Source organism: Abramis brama, assembly GCF_963993115.1.
Source record: "Abramis brama genome assembly, chromosome: 13".
In the NCBI taxonomy this organism is placed as follows: Eukaryota; Metazoa; Chordata; class Actinopteri; order Cypriniformes; family Leuciscidae; genus Abramis; species Abramis brama.
The window spans coordinates 14,940,237-14,965,130 of NC_139975.1; the positions used below are offsets into that span (position 1 = coordinate 14,940,237).

Below are 24,894 nucleotides of genomic sequence, written 5' to 3' on the forward strand. Positions count from 1 at the left end.
AAAAATACCCATCAGAGCTCTCTGTCAGAGTGCTGGCACCATCAGACAAGTAATCAGAGAAGTTGTCTTACAGACTGACAACAGACAATCCACATTGAACCAAGATGAAGGCTGAGAGGACAATAGTAGATATTGAGAAACTTTCTTTTACATCAAACTTTTATAATGGTGATTAATCTTAATGGTAATGGAATTCATGTATATATGTTTGTTTTATTGTCTACAAATTAAACTGGAAAGGCAGCCTTGATGAATAAAAACATCTGTGGTTTTCAAAGAAATCACTTGCACAACAAAGCCCATTCTATTAATTGATACTTTAGGGGTTTATATAACCAAGCAACATTGTGATGACTTTTTTCTCTGCACAGTGCATACTGTACCGCCAATCATGTCAAATTGTTTTTGAAAACATAGTTGCTAGAAGATGAAATGTCCTTTCAACTTCACATTTTTCATTCAATTAATTAATTCTGTGATCGAAAAGAGAAGGCTACAGCAGACGGACAGAAATTATTAGATTGGGGAAAAAACTGCTTACTTATCAAGTTTCCCTGTAAATTAGTATAAATTTCACAAAAATAGCTTTAGTGTCTTAATTATGGCATACCAGAGAGTTAAGCTGATAGAAAGCTACAGCTAAACCACAGTTTAAACAAACTGTGAATCTGGGGGGAACGGTGGCTACAGGCAAAGAGGAAGATCAGATTAAAAATGAGACCATCACGGCATTAAACCCATTTCTCAAGGTTTTCAGCAACACAGAATAAATTTAGCATTGAAACATGATCTAATCTAACGGGTCTTCTGAGATGTCAGACCCAGCCTCCCCCAAGGTTAAAGATTGCTTTATGAATTAAAATGTGTAATCTGTGGGTTGTGGTGAGTTTCAGCTGAGCTCTATTTTTAATAAAGTATAAACTGAGTTTTATACTTGCAATAAGCCAGTGAGATATACATTTTCACTGAGTTGCCACCACATCATAGATCTAGTTTCAAACAATGACTTTTCTACAGACACTAATAATGATGCAGGATTTGTAAACAACGTGGAATAAGCCTGCTTGGGAAAGAGCTGTGAAGCAACACTAATGATTTTAGAGCTTTCAAGCTCCACTCTAAACACAGATCGATGAAAAACAAAAATTCTTGCAATGTGTACAGATAATGTGATTATTTCCAATAATCAGAGTAAGGACTTAATTACAATAAGAAAATTACATGACACGAGCAACCTTTTTAGTCCCGTTTACATTAAATTTTCTTTATTCTGATTATTCGTTATTTTTTCTGACATTATTCACATACCCCAATGCACTGCACAAATGATGAACTCACAAACAGTATGTGTGTTACTGGCCACTGTTTTAATCTTCTCTTACATCAAATGCAAAACACATTTCTATGGATGTATTGGAATTTTTTCAGTGATGTGCCAACAAATGTCTTCAGTTCGATGTTTTCAACCATCAATATACTGCATTATATTCATGTCACGCAACGTTGTCAACATAACCTCAGTTTCTTCAGCACCCCCAAAAAAGCAATGCTTTCTTTACCACTATTTTTAAGAATCTGCGCATGACAGCGTCATTTGTGTACGTCACATGCCCATGCGCACTTTGGCCAGAGTGGAATAAATGCCATTAAAGTGTTTACACGCCTGTTTATTGTGATTAAAATTGGCATATGCCACATATTTTACTATGATTATGGTAAGTTGCATAAATTTGATGAGGTTCACATGAGGTAAAGTTTATCGCAATATTGTCTAAGATCCGTTTGCGCTCTGGAGACGCGTTCGGTCTTTCCACTATCAAATTCCGTCATGTAAATAGCGAATCCGCCATGGAGCGAGCGCAACTGGCATTTAAAGGGAATGGGAGATGAGAGTCTGATTGGTTAATTGCAATTAAAGATACTCATTAAGAGAATAGGGATAACCATTTTAGACCATGCGCCGTGCATGCCGACTATTTTTCCTGTCGTTAAACTAATAAAAGTGGATTCGGACACACCCTAACTGCACTTGCGCCCTGCACTTTAGACCATGCGCTTAGATCATTAAAATAGGGCCCATAGTGTTAAAGCGAATTCCATTAGTACATCCACCATATTTAGCGCTTTCATTTCCGCATGGTCCATCTCTTATACTTTGTATTGTTTTTGCTAGTTCATACCTGAATGTCAGTCTAGAAAAAATATCACATTGAAGGCTTGTAAGATATTTCTGTGATGAGAGTATCACTGACAAATGTAGTTTATTCTAGAGCTTTTTTCACTTCCATTCACAAAACGGCAGCTTTTACCTGTATGTGTGAGTCATGTCAGATTCCAAACATGTTTTTCTACTAAGGCATCTGACCAGTCAGTCCTTAAGGGCAGTGGGTGATTGAGTCCACATACCACCATAATATCCTCCTGTGTCTCCATGGACACGGGAACATTACCACAGAATGGGGCATAGATCACATCAGCCAAGATAAATACACCTTGGAAAAATGCAGGGCGAAAGCCAAATCCTATTCTCTCAATGATGCTGTTGATCATAAGGAAAGCGTGAAAAAAGTAACTTCTGTGGGGATATCAAATAGAATAGATTGACTGAAATCAACAGTTTTTGAAATTACAGTGAATTGGGACAAGGGATGGGCGAGAAACTGAAAATGGCGTAGATTCCATTCTAAATTAAATACACAGTCTATTTAACTTAATCGGTCATATTCAAAAAGTTGAAAACTAGTTCTGTAAGACAGTAATAACGAGTTAGCCGGAAAAATACACAATATAAAACACAAAACTATGTATTTTGAACACCCGGTAGAAAATATATACATCAATAATTAATCATACTTACAAGTGATTCTGAGGAGCAAGCTGGTCAAAATAAACTGGGTACTGACCCATCTTTCAAGAGTTTTGCGAATCCCGCGTTGAACTCATGAGATTTAAGAAGCAGTCGTCAGTAAAATTATGTGTTTGTGGGTGGGTCACATTGTTCGTGGGCGGACAATGTACAACATAGGAGGGCATTATGCAAATGTATTATCTAGTGGTATAGAATCGTAACGCAGTGGGATCCGAATAACAGACGACTCGTTTAGGCGGTTCAGAGTCGATTCTTTCTTTTGGGAGACAATAACCTAATTTATCGTGCAATTTAGACTTAACAACTTTGTAGAGAGTTTACATTTACAAACAGCTATATTACACACTGCCTGAAAGGGAATATTTGAAAAAACATAATAGGTGCACTTTAAGGAATTGATCAGATGTCTCTTGATGACAGGCACCAGGAGGACACACAACTTTTATATTTTTCAGGGGTTCCTCTTGGTTGAAATCGCAGTTCAGGTTTATATGGTGTTAAGCTGTCTGTTAAACTCCATCTCATATTATCTTAATAGTCCTAAAAACTTGGAAATCCATTCATGGGTATCTAATGACCATCATTTCCCCTGCCTTTGGTAAAAAGTGGCCACATTAAAAAATGTATATGTTTTCTGATCACTGGCTCCCAAATGAAAAGCAATTAGCAGCATATGTTTGCAAGTCATGTGCAAAGTGTATGCAGAGACTAATTGAATCTAGGGTGGTACTGTGATCTGCTTCCCTTAATGGTTAGTACTGGATTGGATGAAGCTAGTTAAAAAAACAGCATCCAAACCCAAACATCTTCTCAAGAGGTTAACTACAGTATTACCTTTGTTAAAGTTTCTCTGTTGCCATGTCAAACTAGTTTGAAAATACTCAGGTGAAAGTCATTAAGGCCCTAAGCTAAGAGATTGTCCTTTAAGAGATTAAGAGATTGTTCACCCAAAAATAAAAATTCTGTCATGGTTTTCTCTGTAATTCTGTCATCATTTACCCTCATGTCGTTCCAAACCTGTTTGACTTTTTTCCTCTGTGGAACACAAAAGACAGTTTCAGCTGTTTTTGTCCATACGATGAAATAAGTTAAGACAATTTTCATAATTAGTTCTACAGAACAAAGAAAGAAATTCAGGTTTGGAATTACATGAAGGTGATAAAATGTTTACATTTTTGTATTTTTTATGAACAATCACTTTAAGGATTCCCGGGGCCATGATGAGTGAGATGGAGAAAAGGATAATCTCCACAGTGATCTATTGGCTCTATATGGACAGCCCTTTGGACTGACCCATAATGTATTTATGTTCATTTCTTTAATTAAATATGAAAGTAGGGTTGCTGTTGCCTAATGGTTTAAAGCAAAGAAATGGACATATTCTACAATTTGTTTTGACATCTATAGGGCTGTCTGTGAGACAACAAAGATGGTCAATGAATCTTTTAAAGAGGTCATCGGATGCAAAATTCACTTTTATATGGTGTTTGCATATAAATGTGTCTTTGCAGTGTGTGGACACAACCACCATACAATGGAAAAAAATCCATTCACTCCTTTTTTCAATCCTCAAAAAGTCTAAACACTCTCAATAATCAGGCCGTTTGGATTTTCTGAGCACTATGATGTCATAATACTCATGCTCCGCCCACGACCACTGACAGACTGTCCCGTATTAGCATATTTCTGCCCTCAGCCATTCGACACACCCCATGGAAGAGGGGGGTGGGGTGAGCAGTTGCTCATTATCATTTAAAGAGATTTAAAGATGCACCGAAACAGTAGCCTGGAAATGCAGACCTAAATCTAAAAGATTCATGGTCTGGCATCGACTAATGAAAATCGGCTAGCTCGAGGGGCGGCACCAAGCATGCATTTGAAAATCTCACTGCACGCAATTGGATAACACTACGACCAATCACAACAATAAACCCCATACGCTTAGCTACCAGCGGAGCTAACTGGTAGATTATATTCTTACCGTATCCGGTCGGCAAAACAGCAAAAAGGTCCTTCTTGCAAAGAAAGGATTCGAGCACCGTCTTCTGTTCCTGTTTTAGATAAAAAGCCAAGTCTAACTCGTTCATTGTAGCGGCCAAAGCCATTTCAAACAACTGGTATTCATCCATAGCCATCTTGCAATGTTTACTAATGACTTCAACGTCACAGCGCTGTCGTCATCTGTTTAGCCCGCCTCTGGCCCGCCTATATCAGATAACCCGATGTGATTGGTGCAGCTCAGATTGTGGGGCATATTTAATGAGCAGCATTACTCGACACCAGAGTAACTCGCTGAGCAAATTCAACTTGTGCTCTCGCGAGAACTCTGGATTACCAGTGTACTGAAACAGGTCACTGTGAACAAATCTGTTTTTGAGGAGGTAAAAAGGGTGTTGTTTTACAATACCATTGAGGAATTGTAACCAAAATTATATTACAAACTTTACATGAACACCCTAAAGAATCATACCAACTTGTGGAAAATGGGCATCCAATGACCCATTTAAAGGGGGCCCTATGATGTCCCCAGAGTATGTATGTGAAGTTTTAGCTCAAAATACCCAACAGATATTTTTATATAGAATGTTAAAATCGTCACTTTTTGAGGGTGAGCAAAAACGCACCGTTTGCGATGAGCTGCTGCTCCTGGCAAAGAAGGCAGAGCTTCAACAGCTTGTGTCCTTTTACCTCACACAAACATGCACTGAAAATTTCAAAACCTTTTAGCCTTTTATGTTCAAACCGGAGTCAGACAATGATGGAGAGACTCAAGAAGAAAGATGTGACAACATGTATTATGCAACAAGACATTTCTGAATGGTTAGTTGATGAATTTATGTAGATTATGTGTAGTTATCTTCTAGTCATTGATTAGCATATTCTGTCATGATAATCTATAAATCGCATTCCCAGGGGTGGGGTTTATGTAAATTTTAGGGTTGGTGATGTCAGTAATCCGGGAGCAATGTCGTGTAGTCTCTACCAGCCGTTTGTTGTAGTCCTTAAAAAGCAATTTCTTTAAAAGAAACAACGAATAAAAACAGCTCATGCTACTGCTAACCCTGACGTCGAGGTCACTTCCGTGATTTGGGAAAAGCATGTAAAAGTCCTGGCAGACAGCGATGCATAAGGATGTAGTGTAACGACGAATTATTATTTTTTCCGAAGTGTTGACAACTTAGTGTTAATTAATAATTGTTGCAAACTGGTACTACCAACAAAATATTAGTGCATTCCTTGAACTGGGCGTCGTTACACTACATCCTTATGCATCGCTTTCTGTCAGGACTTTTACGTGCTTTTCCCAAATCACGGAAGTGACCTCGATGTCCGGGTTAGCAGTAGCATGAGTGAGGCAAGTGTTATTTAAATAAACTCCTGATGTACTTACAAACTTTCCAATGCCTCGTTTTATGAGTACAGAACCTATTTGTACTACTGTAGAAGTTTGGTACCATTCCGGGCATTATTAGTGGAGTAATTTACGAGATACATCCTTGGATCCATTAGGGCCTGCACTAAGCCATTCGTCTGATATCTATGATATATGATATAATGTTCGACCAAGGGAAAAAAGGCTTCTGGGGGGTTGTTTGGCTCGAGGTCATGGTGCAAAGGACCCTAGGTTGATTTTACTCCGAACCATCTCTTTAACAGGGCCGACAAAGTCTGTATTTGTAGCATTTATCTCAAAATGAACATTATCCGTACATCTGTAATTGTGGTTACAGAGCCCATGAGGGAAACTTGCACTTGCTGAGGGTCACATGCGGTCCTGTACTTACTGTGAAGAACAGAAGGACTCAAATCATGAGTATCAGCAAAGTCAGACCTCTTATGAAGCTTCTCATTCCAGCATGTTGCCCCAAGGTCTGTCTGATAATTTTACAGCAGACTGGGCTGAAATCTATCCAGATTTACTTTCCTTTAGAAGAGTTGGCAGACTGTATCAGAATATAACATGTGGAGAGGCTAAATCTTTCCTGTCATAATTAACCAACATAAAAATATGAGAGCTGATACTATGCACATTTGAAGTGTACGATGTGATTTAAAACGGACTTTAATAGACAAATAGCAGAAGTGTAACAAATAAAAATATATAGAATAAATATGTTTGAAATTTGATTGTATTACAGTTTTATCAAGAACATAATACATTTTATTATGTATTATGTGAGATGTAGCAGAGTATTGTTAATTGCAAATCCAAATTATATTTACAATCTTAATTATTTTTGTTGCTATAAGCTAAATCATGACTTCAACAAACAAAACTGGGGCACATGAAATTACAACAAAACACCCTTAATTGATAAAACTCAAATCCAAAACTCAAAAACTCAGAAAATGATAATAAACGACGATGTCTAAGACTATTGTATGTCATCACAATGATTAATCTCAAGTTTGTGATAAAACATGAGAAAATATCTGAGCTAGTGTTGACCGAGGAACGAGTGTTAAATATTCTTGTCTTTCCTCAGACAGGGACTCAGGGATTAGACAGAGGTATTGGGCCCTGAAAGGTCAGGCTCATTAAAAGTCCCTTTCTTGCATCTCAATGATTCAAGAAAAATCCCAAGCTTTCATTAAACCGGCCTCTGGTACCCCTGTAAAGCTTCCTGTGGAGCCATTACCAGCAACCCCAATGGCTTTTGTTTTGACCAGGCCGACAGATACTGCTCCTGTCAGACAAGAGGCAAACACTTCACATAAAGTTCAGTTAATTACTGTTTTTCTCTTCCTTCATTTTCAGCTGAGCTTTTTTCTTTTCTCTTTTTTTTGGTCAGGCTGATAGAGAAATTGTCTTTGAGTTTCTAGCTCATTTCATCTCTACCACAGTGGATCTGTGTTTATCAGCTGCCCTCCTGGGAATCCCCTAAGCGACTCCCTTTTGCTGTATCCCATCATTTCCACACCTCAGGAACACTCCACTCACACTTTGATGAGTAGCCCTCATGTTTGCACAGTTACGTGACTGGATTGCGGCGCTGGTACAGTTCTGTCTTATGGGAACGGATCTGAGATACTGTGAAGTGAGCAATGGGTAAAGGCAGTTATTATAAATTAATGACGGCTGATGCAGGGGTCAGCCATCTCTCAAGGCTTACATTAAAAAATGTTTTGGTCATCACCCAACTGAAGGCAACAGCCCAGCATGAAACAAGCTTAGATCTGCCTCTGTTAACATCCCCCCAGTTATCTCCCAGCTCCCTGAAAAGTTCAGAGAGGGGTTATTTTGTTCTAATCTTTAATTGTACCCCCTTCTAAACTTTTCTGCGTTGTCGTTGAAAAATTAAGCATGCTATGGTATATTATGCTGATGTATTCACCATCTGAAACCATTTTTGATGACTAAGAACTCATGGGGTGGGGGGGGGGGGGGGGATTCAAATCCAGTCATGAATCTTTCCACATAATCGTGACAAAAATGAAAAGAAATATTGGAACAGACAGTAACTATGTAAGATTAAACACACAGGCACTGTGTATCTCTATAATCAGTGCAGTAAAACCTCCAGACAATTATAGTTTCACAGGGCTGCAGGTCAATCATAGAAGTTAATTAATGACTTTTTAATAGAACACTGTTGACAGACTGCTTTTGTGAGAGATGGAAGGTAATCACATGTGACCTGCTAACTTAATATAACAGATTTATTACACCGCTCAAATCCACTTTTTCTGTTTTAGCATTCTCTCTGAGCATGTCGTCTGAGGCTATATGTTCATTCCTGCCACAAATTCCGAGAAATAATTGCTGACATGAGAAATTGTATTAAAGGATATCTGAGTATGTATCAATATTTCAAGCAGACTAAAGGGATAACTGTCATATTTGTCTTTCAATTTTCTTCTCTACATGCAGCCTGAAATAGTTTTTCTAAGATGAAAGAGAAAATCATATTTCATACAAATCATTATAGTGCATGCAAAGACAACTATTATTATAACAAACAATTGAAACATTAAGTTCATGTTAAAATACAGATAAAATGATAATGCAAAATTATTTTATAAAAGAGTCTAAATTATAATTAGAGAGTGTGGGGTAAGCTGTGCCACTTTTTACTTCAGTGGTCCTCTAGGTATGAAAAAATTACATGGGTAAAGGAAAAAAGGAGGCAAAACTAATTATATTTCATGATATCTGCTATAAAATGCAAATCAGAAGTATAACATAGGTCCATAGAAATGAGTCTGATAAAACTTGCCACACATTATGCAACATGCCAAAGGGTAAGCTAAATGCTTGCAAATATAAATAAATGTAAATAAAAACTAGGAATGTCAAAGTTAACACGTTAATGCATGCAATTAACAATTCATTTTAAAATTCGCTTTAAAACACAAGCTCTGTCATATTCTGTGATAGAGCGCGAGCCCTCATGCATTGTGCTGTGAGAAATACGTTTAAATAATTTAACGCAAATAAATTACTGAAGCACATGTAATTGCGTCATTAACGTAATTTACATCACGTAATTAGATTATCTTAGAAGTCGGGAGTTTATCACACTGAGCATCTACAATGGCGCAAGCACCTGTAACCCTTGTGGATGGAAATTTCTACTACCCTTTAACCCGATTTCGCGTCTCTGTTTGCGATCAGATCATTTTAAGACACTAAACTCCTGGAAATTTTTCAGTACAATAATTCAATAAGTGAATTTATTCAAAGTGCTAATGTAAAAAAAACAAACAGGCTGATTACATCAGAGATGGCAGAGAAAGTTGAGTTTTCAGTAAATTATTCATTCCAGATGTACAGGAATTGGACACGTAAGTCTGTTATATTGATGCAAAAACAAATCGTGTATGTGAGTTCTAAACGCTCTGAAAAAGTTTCAAAGTTTTCAACAGGACCAATGTAATGGTATTTCTTGCATTTGGATGCAAAAACTTACTATCACAATTATTTGAGGCACTGGCACAGCTTATTTCACATTACCTGGGAGATATACAGTTTAGACATGAGCAGAGGGTGTACCATCCCCAGGGTAAGGCTATAAGGAGATGCGCTTCCTATTTAAAACCCATTTAAATAGAATGTCATGACATTGTTTCAAGTTACATGTCAACTAGCAACAACTCAGTACAAACGCTCCCGATAAAATATTTGTTATTAAAGCAACTACGTTCACAAACCACTAGCCTATCATTTGAACAGAAAAGCAAGCATACTGTATGCGTGATTTGCAATGGCAGACAATTCGAACAATAAATTACCATTGCCTTACTGCAGCAAAACCAAAGTTGTATTCAAATTCTGAATGGATTACAAGAGCGCTCCGTTTATATTAATTAAAAAGCTGTCACTCATCTCAATTTATCACAATCTCTCAAAGTTCTGACTCCACAATGAATCTCTTATTAAGCCTACATAATCTCTACCTTTTGTTTGTTATAAGTTAAGTTATAGCGAGAGGTTTTGCGAGAGTGCAGAACTCAGCAATGGACAAAACTCTGACGTATTGACCGGTGAGTGGATTCTAATTTAAACATCTCTGGTTGGCCATTGCATTAAAGAAATCAACAGATATGTTTATGATTGGCTACATTGCTCAACGCTGCAAAACCATGTTGTAAATAGAAACAATTGATGCATTCAAGAGAGCAAACAGCAAATCTCTTTCACCAGTATTCTATTATTATAGAGGAAACTGATCCTAGACCAGCAATTTGGGCAGCTTTTCCCTCTAAAAGCAATCAGAAGCAGCAGCAGCAGTCAGTGGTTTGAGCAAGAAAATTCCACACTAGTCTCAAGTCCATGGCCAGGGGACGGCTAAAGGTCACTGCACACTGAGTCCGGAATTCTCGGAAATGTCGGAAGTTTAAAATCATTGGTTACCCGTAAGCCAATCACATAACGTTTGGTTATGGCATGTGTTATGCGCATGCTCAGCCGCAGCTAACTTCCACTGTAAACACATGTATGATGCTAAAACAAAACCATTGAGCTAAATATCGGAGTGAACATGGCTGTGAACGACTTTTGCAGATTATGTGAAGTAAATCTACGCATCCACGGTACAATCAGCATCTACGTCACGGCTCTCAGCCCGCCCTCTGTTCGTTGATTGGCCGGCTGTTTTCAGGCCGGAGGAAAACGGAAAGCTATTACGCTTTCTCAGACTGAATACAGAAGCAAAATGAAATTGAGTGGAAGTAGGAAGTCTGATGTAGTCAGGCTAATTGATTCTACCACTTTATATAGAAAAAATGTCATTGTGCCATTACAGATGGAGAATATGTACTACAAAATGTGCATCAATACCACAACACCCACCTCAGCTTCAAAATGGATATTGTAAATATGTAGACAGTCTAATCACTTGCCTGAAATGACAAGTTGGTGCATTTCAAATGTGACTGCGTAATCTCTCTGAAATATTTTAATACCAGACAACCAAAACAACAGAAACCAAGGATTACACCCAGCACAAACACAAGCAATGGACCTTTGCCATGGCTTCTTGCCATTGCTGTTCTTTGTGTGCCTGAGCCACATATTATATAAACCATTTTTCTGGGGATTAGAATTTAATCGGACTGTCCGTAATACACTGTGGAGTTAAGAAGAACATAGATTGTTTAGGTGAGTTGGAGAAAGAGAGAAAGTAAAACATATGGTCTCTCTCCTAGTGAAATAAAGAGTGAGAAAGGGAAAAGCCAACCTGTAAAGAACTCAATGAAATGCTGCCCAAGTTCAGAAAGACTTAAATATGAACTTGGCACAGTTGTGCATATCAGCCATAGGGCTGTGAGGTTTATAAACACAATTTGATGCCGATGGTACTTGGATGCAAACGTGAGTCAGACACTCAAGGCTGAAAAAACAAACTTGATCACTGCCTCCACTCCTCTGCGCCTCTTTAAAAATGCATGCTCCGCTCTAGCACAGTCTCATCATAAAATCTTCTGAAAAAAAGTGGGAATGTGAGTGAAAAGCCAGATTTTCTAAGGCAGTTGGACCACACTAAAAAAGTGGGGGTGATTCATTTAGTAGCCTTTCTTTCATTTTTCGGATAAACAAGAGCTGAGCTGGATGATGAGGAAGCCCTGAGGTCTGTGAGGCAAATTTAAACCCATATTGGACTTTTTCTCGCTCCAAGAGAGATCAGTATCTCCCAGGCCTTTGGGGGAGAACACAGCCTCTTGTTACACTTTTTTTCCAAACATTATGCAATCCAAGTACAGTGATTCACATGGGAGTTTCCACAAAAATTCACTCTACGTTTTCTGTGGTAAAAACACTGAGAAAGAGTCACTGATCAGAAAGTTTGGCGTTAAGAGGAGACAGATTCTGATGGCCTTCTGTTGCTCAGGGGCTGGGGACTGGGGTCTTGACTGATCTGCTTAAAACTGAATCAAAAGCACAGGGAGAAAACACTTTTTCTGAAGTGAAACACCCAGAAAGAAAAAGATCCAGTCAAATCCAGGGCTCCAGCCTCTAGGATCCACTTGCTCCAGCCTGGCAGGTCTGTCAGGCACAGACTGAGTCCCGCTGGAACTGGAATCAAAGTCATCTCCCCTAACTGTGACATTCACAGCATTTCAATTGAGCCATCAGTCTGTCAGACACAATACCTTCCCCTGCCTAGGGATTTAGGGGGTTCGGTTTTTCTTCGCCATGATCACTGTGTCAGGCTTCTGTAAAAACACAGCATGAAAATGTATGTTTAATGCATTATGCCTCTGTTTTCCCTGCAGAAAAGACCAGTATTGCGGGTCACAAAAAAAAAATACAAAATTGAATGCTGCTTTACTACTTTCACCAGCTAGACTAGAATTAAAATGCATGCTGGTCTTTTCAGCAAGTCTATTTGAACAGCTCTTTATAAAAGTTCCGTTAAAATGATTCATGACGTTTTTCTCTGTCATTATCACTGACTGTATCTATCGTCCTTTACCTCACCTTTCTCTTTCGGGCTTCTTTCTACACTCCTTCCTCTTTGCTTTCTCTATCTCTGGCAGACTGGGCTCCTGTAAAGAGGAGATAAAGTCCTCCAGCAGGCCAGGCCCGAAGCCTATGTCCCCATCGGACTTTCTGGACAAGCTGATGGGAAGAACCTCCGGCTATGACGCTCGCATCAGACCCAACTTCAAAGGTGTGACAGAACGTAAACAAACAAGCTTTTGTCGGATTATATACAACATAACCTACTGTGAAACTGGTAGCAGCTTGACAGCAGTGGCTCCTGGGAACTTAAATGAGGTGACTGTAGATAGAACCCGGTGACGTGACTGTGTGTTACTACTTCAGATACACTAAAGAGTGGGAATGCTCTTTGAAAGGTGTTCTGTTCTTCTTATAATAATTATTTTGATGAATGATGACTAGGGGATGTCTATATATATATATATATATATATATATATATATATATATATATATATATATATATATATATATATATATATATATACACACAATTTTCAGCTTTTGTTATGTGGTTGTTTATTTAGCTTTTTCATTCTTTTTTTGTTTGTTGTTGTTGTAATTTTTCTAATTCAACATTTCTAATTACCATTCTAATATTTCATGTTTAAGGTAAATTAATTTAAAGTTAATTTTACGATTAAATTTCAATCTTAATTCACACAAACCTGTCATGTTTTCAGAAGACTTTGTATATAGCACACAAGTCACATGGGCCACTTTTATGTTGCTTTTAGTCATTTTTGGAGGTTTGGTAATATGGAGAAAAATAGGAGAAAATTTGATTATTGTGAGAACAATTTTTCTGGTGAACTATCCCTTTAAGTTCTACTAGTCCCAAATAGTATCTATTTTTCATTCACTTTCCAAACATTGACAAACGTATATTCAAGTCTAAACATAAGAAACTTCTCTCCTCTATTTCAACAGGACCACCAGTAAATGTCACCTGTAATATTTTCATCAACAGCTTTGGATCCATTACGGAGACAACTATGGTATGTAACAACACTGGTTCATTTTTGTTTAAAATCAAATATTCAGGATTGAGCTTTATCTTCATTCTTTTGGGCAGCATGCTCTATTATATTTCTATTATATTTCTGCTGGGTGAGTTTTAGTTGCTTGCCTGACTTCTCGAGGAGCAAATCACTTAGAAGTTTAGAGTCCAGTGGGTCAGCTGATGTGCTGATAATGAACTGTCCACCATGCAATTAAAATGAGAAATTGAGAGAACGACCAGGAAATTAAGGGGGGAATGAAAAGGTGATACAACCATCCTCTAAAGCCTGTGCTTAAAGTTTCGTTGTCAGCAGAATGTTTCAGTTGACCGTTACAGATTGTCAGCGGTCTGTTAGTCGGCTAACCTAAGGTTAGATCATTGGAACTGGAGGACTTACTGTACAACAGAAATTAATGTCAGGGGAGAACATGTTAAGGGCATATTTGATTTAGTCTGTGCTAGGTTTGCAAATTTAAAAAAAGAACATTAGGTCTAAAAAGAACATGAATAATTAACAAGTGCAGAAATTGAACTAGATTTCAGAACACAACACATTTATTATTCTTCCTACAGGATTACAGGCTTAACGTCTTTCTACGCCAGCAGTGGAACGACCCTCGACTGGCCTATAGTGAATATCCTGATGCATCTCTAGACCTGGACCCTTCTATGTTGGACTCCATATGGAAACCCGACTTGTTCTTTGCTAATGAGAAAGGTGCAAACTTCCATGAAGTCACAACCGACAACAAGCTGCTGAGGATATTTCAGAATGGGAATGTGCTTTACAGCATTAGGTAAGCAGAGAAGTCTAAAGAGATTTCAGAGAACAAAGGGGAATTAACAAGAATTAGTGACGAAGGGCGATAGGGTTTTGCATTAAAATATTATTGCAAAATATATGTTAAAGAAATGACCTGGACCAAAATAAATAGGAATGCACAATGATCACAATGGAGTTTGAGCAATTATTAATCAGAAAATATAAAATGCGTAATATGAGAAATGTTATGTGGCCTAAAAAACAAAACAAAAATGCTTGACTGTTAATGCCAAGTACTCTTTCTATTTTTGTTTTGCTTTTAAAAAACACCTAAGAAACATCCCTAGAAAAAAATGTCATTAAGTTGATTCTAGTGATGGATGTAATTGTGGCTTGGGCAAAGATACATCAAAATGTATTTTAAAATAAATTACCAAATACCTTAATTAAGTGTATCAAAAATAAACTAATAAATACAGCTTCCACACCATGCAAAATAAACTAGTGTATTTTTGTATTTTAAAAAAACTTTTACAAGGGAGCATGAAATTTCCTATGAAATTGGCCTATTTGATCTATCCCTTCACCATTACACTGACTCAGTTGATTAAGTAAACAATGTTTGATAGCAGCAGCTTTTCTCTGCCCGAGTCATGCAATAAAACTGACATCTGCAACCAGTTAACAGATCAAATATTCATATATCCCTGTGATCTCCCAGATAAAGCTAATTGTATCCTTATTAAGTCAATGGTGCAGTATTGTTATTTAAAGGGCGCATTAGTAATATGCACCTAAAGGCGGGTGCACAACGTGCGTACACTCTGCTTATTACATACACAGGGTGTGTGTGTGTGTGTGTGTGTGTGTGTGTGTGTGTGTGTGTGTGTGTAATACAGCAGCACACAAGCATGCCAAATATTAAAAAATAAAAGGATTACAATGTAAAAGATTATTATTGTGTACATAAATATATAGTGGAATCTGGCTTGTCCCGTAGATGGTCTGCTCGCACGCTTTAACCTTGCACACGAGCAAGTTTGCTTGTAAATTCCGCCAAGGCGTGAGCGCAACTGGCTTTAAAAGGGAATGGGAGATGAGACTCTGATTGGTTTATTGCACGTTACGCCCAAAACACACCCATTACTCGTTAAGAGAATAGGGACAACCCTTAGACCATGCGCCGTGCGCGCTGACCATTTTTCAAGTCGTTAAACTAGCAAAAGTGGATTCGAACACGACCTAAGTGCACTTGCGCCATGTGCTTTAGACCATGCCAGGATTTTCTCCTCAGCATAAAGGTTAAGAGGCCCATCTATCACTGTTTTCCATGTTCATAGAGTTAGTTTCTGGAGTAAATATATAGGCTATAATCTGTGTGTTTACACAGCCTTTTTAAAAATGGCGGGTGCTGGTGTTTCGCATGCGTTCCGCCAATCAGCGTACACTAACGTCACTGGTAGTTCCTATAGTGTTGGTTTAGACCCTACTCTAGTTCCTCCAAAAGGAGTTCCTAGAACTAAAATCGTTCCTAGTTCCTGCGGTGCGAACACACCAAAATCCGGGCACGTTTCTTACCTTGACCACCTTCTTCCAAATGGATACATTTTCTGTCCTGATCTCAACAAGTCTGGGCAAACTACTGAGTAGGCACAATCAGAGGCCGCATTTTTATGATGTCATCATGTAGACTTCTTACAAAGTATTTTACAGTACAAAAATACCATTTTCATCAACCCTATCAAATACAAATTACAAATTTATATTTGAAATACGTATTTGAAATACATGTCATAAATACTGCCCTTCCCTGATTGCAATTAATCGTGCCCTGGTCCCACTTTGGAAACTACAAGGAGGGAAAAAAAATCATGTGTTAAAGAGCCTAAAAAGGTCTCCACATCAGAGTGTGTAAGTGTGGATATTTTGGGGTTTGAATTTAGGGTTATCACAGCACAAAAGAAACGGGCTCCTCAAAAAAGAACTGGTGGCTTTGTCTTTCTCTGAGACATTGCATTACAGCAGGTAATTACACTGTTTCCTTTATCCAAAGTTTCTAATAGTGGGGACTGATCTTTATGGCTAAAACTTTAATGTAACAGCCACATGATAAACAAGAGTAAAGAAAAGAAAGTTTGCTTTTACTAAGAAGGCATGTGATACAAACTGAGCAATTCACACCACATTTAGGGATTCATATATATATAATCACAAATCAAAGGGAAAAAGTGTACGACCATAGATCTTAACTCATGCGGAGACAGTATAAACTGGGATTTTGATTAATGGTGCGTTCTGAAATTATAATTATGCCTCTACAACAATTATTCATGCATAAATAAAAACAAACTCAAACTCATATTGTTCCAAACCTTTGTGGAACACAAAAGAAGATATTTTAAAGAATGTACTGGTTGTTTTATAGATCCAATTTCAATTACTGGGGTCTAGAGCTTTAAAGGTTAAATATTATGAAGAATCATAAAAGTAATCCATACAACTTATGCACCATATTCAAAATCTTCTGAAGGTTTTTTTTGTAAAATGTAATTTTGAAGCTTGAATCATCGTCAATCACTTTAATTCTATTGCAAAAGAGTGGTCAGATATTCGCTAAAAAAAAGAGAGAAAAAAAAGGCCAAGAAACAAGAGCAAATAATGACAACTAACTTTTTTCAACTATCTTCTTTGCTTCTGCTTCTCCTCCTCAGTGTTCCTTGCAAACTTTTTTTTGGTCTCTCTCTGCCCTTTGTGGTTTCACTCTTTCCACTGACTATTCCTCACTTTCTGCTTTCCTGTTTTGCGCTCTGTCTCAGGCTAACACTCATCCTGTCTTGTCCCATGGACTTGAAGAATTTCCCAATGGACATTCAGACTTGTACCATGCAGCTAGAGAGCTGTGAGTACTCTTATTCTACTCTTCATCTCTCCCTCCCCCATCTCTCCTCGCCTTCCCCGCTTCACACTTTGCTGCTTCCGATTCTTCTGACACTGTTTAAATGAATGCACGATAGCAATAGCCATGAAGTTGAAACACAGTGAACGCATAGCTCTACATGTTTTTAAAAGCCTTCCTATGAACACTGTTGTGTATGGTGAACATACTTTACCTTTCAAAAGTTTGGTCAAAAATACAGTTAAAACAGTAATATTGTGAAGTAATAAAACAATTTAAAATAACTGTTTTCGATTTTATTATATTATAAAATGTAATTTATTCCTGTGATTCCAGCACTACATTTTCAGAATCCTTAACTCAATGAACTGTTGCCATTTATATCCTGTTAAGACAGCAATGACAATTAACTTTTTTCTTTTTCTACTTGTGAGCCGATAACCCTGAGCATTATGGGATTTGAAAAAAGTGTAGAAAATAGATTACTCAAAACAGTTTTCTATGTCTCACTGCACAAAAAAGAAGAAGAATCGGCAAAAGGAAGTTTCAATGATACAGCATCCTCTTTTTAAAACGGTGTGTAGTGTCTAGTGCCCTTCCTTATTACCTTGATAAAAGGAAGAGGCAGGCAAAGAAATAGATAATTCACCACCCCAGTGCCCTGAGAGCAGATAGCATCTTAACTCCTAGAACCAATTTAAAGGATATCAATAATGAAACTTTCATTTTGTGTCCCCTTTATTATGTGGCCCACCTCATTTGCCCAAGAGGCTTTTAATTCCACATCCCTAAGACAAAAGAACTCCCCTTTCTAACCACAAGAGGAGCCAAATGAGATATCCATGTAATACAGAAATGCACTGCAGATGCCACTTAGCTTTACATCTGGATTTGCCTTTTGGATTATTTGATTTATGTGTGGTGACCAAAGGCAGCACCTCTACATTAAGTGACTCATATGGTTTAAAAGATTTAGGGGACGCACTACAAGATATTGTTTTGCTGTCCTTTCTGCGTCCTCTGTATGTCTACAGTATTTATTCAATGAGTGGAAAAAGCCCTCCTCTGTAGTCGCAGTTAAAATCGCCCTCTTCTAAGGAGTGGGGTCAGACACAGTGAGACACACACGGGAAGACGGGCAGGTTTACTGTCTAACAAAAGCCGTTACTGAGGGCATAATCATTTCCGATTAGTCAAGAGCACCTTTTTAGGGCTTTGAAAGGGCCCGCTGAACACCGTTTTGACGAGTGTTGGGACATTGTCGAGGGGTGGGATAACCTTGTCTGGGAAGGACACATCCAGGTAGAGAAATCTGATCCTTTGCAAAAAAACAAAGGAGGAATAAGTTTGGGGCACTTGGTATGCAAAAGTGTCAAGGGAAGATATGTGGAAATACAAGTGGAAAAACACGATGACAAAGGCACAAAAAAAAAAAATGAAGCAGAATTGGGAAAGTAGACAAATGGAATATTAATGTAAAGTTTAGTATAAAGGCTTCAAAAATGAATGTTTTTTAGGTATTATACACAGAGATTAATAAGTGCTTTTGTGGATTATAAAGGGCACACAAATCAATTACGCTTATATGACCAAGAGTGACCATGGAACGCATAAAGAAAGTCTTTATCTGAAATATACAGTACACCACTTTTCAAAACTTTGGGGTCAGTTTTTTTCAAAGACACTAATACTTTCATTGAACAAGAATGCATTAAATTGATAAAAGTGTGTGTGTGTGTGTGTGAAACATAAACCTGTTTCTTTGACCTTTGCATTCAAAGAATCCCCCCCCCCCCCCCCCCCCCAAAAAAAAGCAGTTTCCACAAATGACTGCACAACTGCTTTTAATATTGATAATAAAAAAATAAAAAAATGAGCATCAAATAAACATATCAGAATGATTTCTGAAGGATTATGATGCACTGAAGAATATATTGCAAATAATACCTTTTTTATATTGACAATTGAGGCTAGAATAGGCAAAAAAAATAATCCTTTCTCATCTTGGAAAAACATTCATATTTCTTGTATTAGTTTGAATGCAATGTTTGGAACCACGCTAAACTTTTCAAAGACACCATGACATTCAAGGACTTTCAGTCTTCATCCTTTTTTCATAGGTTTGTTGTTTTGGAAGGGGACGGGGAGGTTTGTGAATAATAGATGTCTTAGTAAATCCCTGAGGGTCTCTGATAGACATCAATATTATTCAGATTTGTCAAGTATTCTACACTGTTATTGCATGCCTCATGCATTTTTAATAGGCCCCTAATCTCAACGTGTTCTACAGAGAGAGAGACCTGTTAGAAATTATGTGGGGGATGTGAAGAATTTGAGGCAAGTAGCATGGATAAGGAAAAAAATAATATAAGAAAGAAAGATTTCCAATTAATTTGCTCAAATACTTCATGTTGGTCATATGTTGGATGTAATAATCCAGAGTATATAAACATCTTCACTATTCAAAGGTCTGTACCAGTTATTCAATCTATCAATCTACCCCTTGGTTTGTTGTCTGTCAGATGACCTTTTATGCAGCGTACAAAGTATGGGAGGAGAGTGGAAGCTTGACAGTTGCAATTCACACTTTTATGCACAGATATGCATTTTTCTATTTCATTCTCTCTCCCTTTTCACAGTTGGCTACACCATGAACGATCTGATCTTCGAGTGGCTTTCTGATAGCCCAGTGCAGGTGGCGGATGATTTGACTCTTCCTCAGTTTTTACTAAAGGAGGAAAAAGATCTCGGCTACTGCACTAAGCATTACAACACAGGTAGACGTTCCACTACAACCTTCACGCATATCAAATAATATTCTATATAAAAAAAATCATCATATACTGAATTGATTTCAAGGTCCTCTAATGAATTTTTAAATGCATGTATGGTGTTGCCCCTACGATATGACAATAATAATTAACCAGGTGTAAACAACAATACATTAAAAGTTGCTATACATAGTTACTTACCTATGAAACTCTTTTGTGTTCTCCCAGGTAAATTCACCTGTATTGAGGTGAAGTTTCACTTAGAGAGACAGATGGGCTACTATCTCATTCAGATGTACATCCCCAGCCTGCTGATTGTCATTCTGTCTTGGGTGTCTTTCTGGATCAACATGGATGCTGCCCCTGCTCGGGTAGGCTTGGGTATCACCACTGTGCTGACCATGACTACCCAGAGCTCCGGCTCACGAGCCTCTCTACCCAAGGTAACATAACCAAAATTACTCAGTTCTAAGAGAAAAAAAAAGAGAAACATTTCAGAAACCAGTGCACTTATTGGATAATGAGTGAAATAATGAGACAATCAATGAACACGAGAGCAGAGAGAGGTGAGAATAAGCTTGCCTATTTTATAAGTGACTATTTAAACTATTAAAAGGATGTCGAAGAGCACTTGCTTCTGTTTAAAGATTTGTTCGCTAAAAAATGAATGAATTCTGAATGATAAAAAATTTATAATTTTTTTTGTTTGTTTGTTTTGTTGTTCTAAACACGATTCCTCTCAACGAATCCTTGTTCCTTAACGGTTACATAAACGATTATTTTAACACTTTAAATGAAGACATGTAAGGGGGGGTGAAATGCAATTTTTTACTGTCCTCAGTAATCTGTTGCCAAATTTTAATTTCAGATTTTACATTAATCAGAAATCAGACTACTATTAGATCAGCACTGCGTTTTTGTCACGATCGCACACACGAAGACAAAAGTAGATCCAATAATGCAGCTATTATTTAAGGGTAATCCGTATTCGTACATCCAGTCCAGGCAATAGGTCAATATCCATACAAGTAATCCAAAAACAAGAAACAAACAGGAACACGCAAGACTGACCTCAGGAAGTGGTGTGAACTAAACAAGGACTCCGTAACAAACACTAACACAGACAGGGTTTTTATACACACATAGCTGGGTGCAATGAACAGTGATGAGTACAGACAGGATTGTGGGAATTGCAGTTCATGAGTGAGTGACACCGTGAGGGAAGGGGACCTCTAGTGTTTACCCAGGGAACACAAACCAGACACTGTGACATAACCCCCCCTCTACGGAGCGGCTACCAGACGCTCCAAGACAACACTACAAAACAAGAGTCCAGGAGGGAGGTGGAACGGTGGAGGATCAGGGGGAGGGATGGGGGGCCAGGTCCATGGAGGGAAACGGGGACAGGGAGTGACAGTTCATCTGGCGGCCAGGGCGGAGACGACAGTCCATCGGGCGGCCAGGGCAAAGCAGACTTTCCCTCGAGTGGCCAGGGTGGAGCAGGTCGTGCAGGCGGCCAGGGCTGAAACGACAGTCCATCGGATGGCCAGGGCGGAGACGACCCCTCGGGCGGCCAGGGCGGAGACGACCCCTCGGGCGGCCACGGCGGAGACGACCCCTCGGGCGGCCAGGGAGGAGACGACCCTTCGGGCGGCCATGGCACAGGAACAGACACCGGCTCAGGAACAGGAACAGACACCGGCTCAGGAACTGGAACAGACACCGGCTCAGGAACTGGAACAGACACCGGCTCAGGAACTGGAACCACCGACTCAGGAACTGGAACCACCGACTCAGGAACTGGAACAGACACAACCGGCTCAGGAACAGACACCACCGGCTCAGGAACTGGAACAGACACCGGCTCAGGAACTGGAACAGACACCGGCTCAGGAACTGGAACCACAGACTCAGGAACTGGAACCACAGACTCAGGAACTGGAACCACAGACTCAGGAACTGGAACCACAGACTCAGGAACTGGAACAGACACAACCGGCTCAGGAACATACACAACCGGCTCAGGAACAGACACCACCGACTCAGGAACTGGAACAGACACCGACTCAGGAACTGGAACAGACACCGACTCAGGAACTGGAACAGACACCGACTCAGGAACTGGAACAGACACAACCGGCTCAGGAACAGACACCACCGGCTCAGGAACTGGAACCACCGACTCAGGAACTGGAACCACCGACTCAGGAACTGGAACCACCGACTCAGGAACTGGAACCGACACCACCGGCTCAGGAACAGACACCACCGGCTCAGGAACTGGAACAGACACCGGCTCAGGAACTGGAACAGACACCGGCTCAGGAACTGGAACCGACACCACCGGCTCAGGAACTGGAACCACCGACTCAGGAACTGGAACAGACACAACCGGCTCAGGAACTGGAACCACCGGCTCAGGAACTGGAATCGACACCACTGGCTCAGGAACTGGAACCACCGGCTCAGGAACTGGAACCGACACCGGCTCAGGAACTGGAACAGACACCGGCTCAGGAACTGGAACCGACACCACCGGCTCAGGAACTGGAACCACCGACTCAGGAACTGGAACCGACACCACCGGCTCAGGAACTGGAACAGACACCGGCTCAGGAACTGGAACAGACACCGGCTCAGGAACTGGAACCGACACCACCGGCTCAGGAACAGACACCACCGGCTCAGGAACTGGAACAGACACCGACTCAGGAACTGGAACAGACACAACCGGCTCAGGAACTGGAACCACCGGCTCAGGAACTGGAACCGACACCACCGGCTCAGGAACAGACACCGGCTCAGGAACTGGAACAGACACCGACTCAGGAACTGGAACCACCGACTCAGGAACTGGAACCACCGACTCAGGAACTGGAACCACCGACTCAGGAACTGGAACAGACACAACCGGCTCAGGAACTGGAACAGACACAACCGGCTCAGGAACTGGAACCGACACCACCGGCTCAGGAACTGGAACCACCGGCTCAGGAACTGGAACCGACACCACCGGCTCAGGAACTGGAACAGACACCGGCTCAGGAACTGGAACAGACACCGGCTCAGGAACTGGAACCACCGACTCAGGAACTGGAACAGACACAACCGGCTCAGGAACTGGAACCACCGGCTCAGGAACTGGAACCGACACCACCGGCTCAGGAACTGGAACCGACACCACCGGCTCAGGAACTGGAACCACCGGCTCAGGAACTGGAACCGACACCACCGGCTCAGGAACTGGAACCACCGGCTCAGGAACTGGAACCGACACCACCGGCTCAGGAACTGGAACAGACACCGGCTCAGGAACTGGAACAGACACCGGCTCAGGAACTGGAACCACCGACTCAGGAACTGGAACCACCGACTCAGGAACTGGAACCACCGACTCAGGAACTGGAACCACCGACTCAGGAACTGGAACCGACACCACCGGCTCAGGAACTGGAACAGACACAACCGGCTCAGGAACAGACACCACCGACTCAGGAACTGGGACCACCGACTCAGGAACTGGAACCACCGACTCAGGAACTGGAACCGACACCACCGGCTCAGGAACAGACACCACCGGCTCAGGAACTGGAACAGACACCAGCTCAGGAACTGGAACAGACACCGGCTCAGGAACTGGAACAGACACCGGCTCAGGAACTGGAACCACCGACTCAGGAACTGGAACCACCGACTTAGGAACTGGAACAGACACCACCGGCTCAGGAACTGGAACCACCGACTCAGGAACTGGAACAGACACCACCGGCTCAAGAACTGGAACCACCGGCTCAGGAACTGGAACAGACACCGGCTCAGGAACTGGAACCGACACCACCGGCTCAGGAACTGGAACCACCGACTCAGGAACTGGAACCACCGACTCAGGAACTGGAACAGACACCACCGGCTCAGGAACTGGAACCGACACCACCGGCTCAGGAACCGGAACCACCGGCTCAGGAACCGGAACCACCGGCTCAGGAACCGGAACCACCGGCTCAGGAACCGGAACCACCGGCTCAGGAACCGGAACCACCGGCTCAGGAACCGGAACCACCGACTCAGGAACTGGAACCACCGACTCAGGAACAGACACCACCGGCTCAGGAACAGACACCACCGGCTCAGGAACAGACACCACCGGCTCAGGAACTGGAACAGACACCACCGGCTCAGGAACAGACACCACCGGCTCAGGAACTGGCACCACTGGCTCAGGAACTGGAACAGACACCACCGGCTCGGCGGCGGCCATCTTGTCTGAAGACACAGGTTCGGCGGCGGTCATCTTCTCCGAAGACACAGGCTCGGCAGACGTGACGTGAACAGGCTCGGCGGCGGCCATCTTGTCCGAAGACACAGGCTCGGCAGACGTGACGTGAACAGTCTCGGTGGCAACCAACTTGTCCGAAGACACAGGCTCGGCAGGCGTGATGTGAACAGGCTCGGCGGCGCCCATCTTGTCCGAAGACACAGGCTCGGCAGACGTGACGTGAACACTCTCGGCGGCGGCCATCTTGTCCGAAGACACAGGCTCGGCAGGCGTGACGTGAACAGGCTCGGCGGCGGCCATCTTGTCGGAAGACACAGGCTCGGCAGACGTGACGTGAACACTCTCGGCGGCGGCTATCTTGTCCGAAGACC

General features: G+C 40.9%; 1 protein-coding gene across 3 annotated transcripts in view; it reads left to right on the forward strand.

Annotated features, from left to right (window-relative positions):
- The window catches only part of glra4a (glycine receptor, alpha 4a), a 50,416-nt gene that overhangs the window by 18,620 nt on the left and 6,902 nt on the right, over nt 1–24,894 (forward strand). For 2 of the 3 annotated variants that reach the window (XM_084132684.1, XM_084132685.1), the window contains exons 2-7: nt 12,851–12,984; nt 13,745–13,812; nt 14,391–14,614; nt 17,397–17,479; nt 20,116–20,253; nt 20,476–20,690. In XM_084132684.1, the coding sequence (XP_083988810.1) occupies nt 12,851–12,984; nt 13,745–13,812; nt 14,391–14,614; nt 17,397–17,479; nt 20,116–20,253; nt 20,476–20,690 (862 nt within the window). Of the gene's footprint in view, nt 1–11,672; nt 12,985–13,744; nt 13,813–14,390; nt 14,615–17,396; nt 17,480–20,115; nt 20,254–20,475; nt 20,691–24,894 lie in introns of those variants that run through there. The other variant, XM_084132683.1, reaches the window with a different exon arrangement.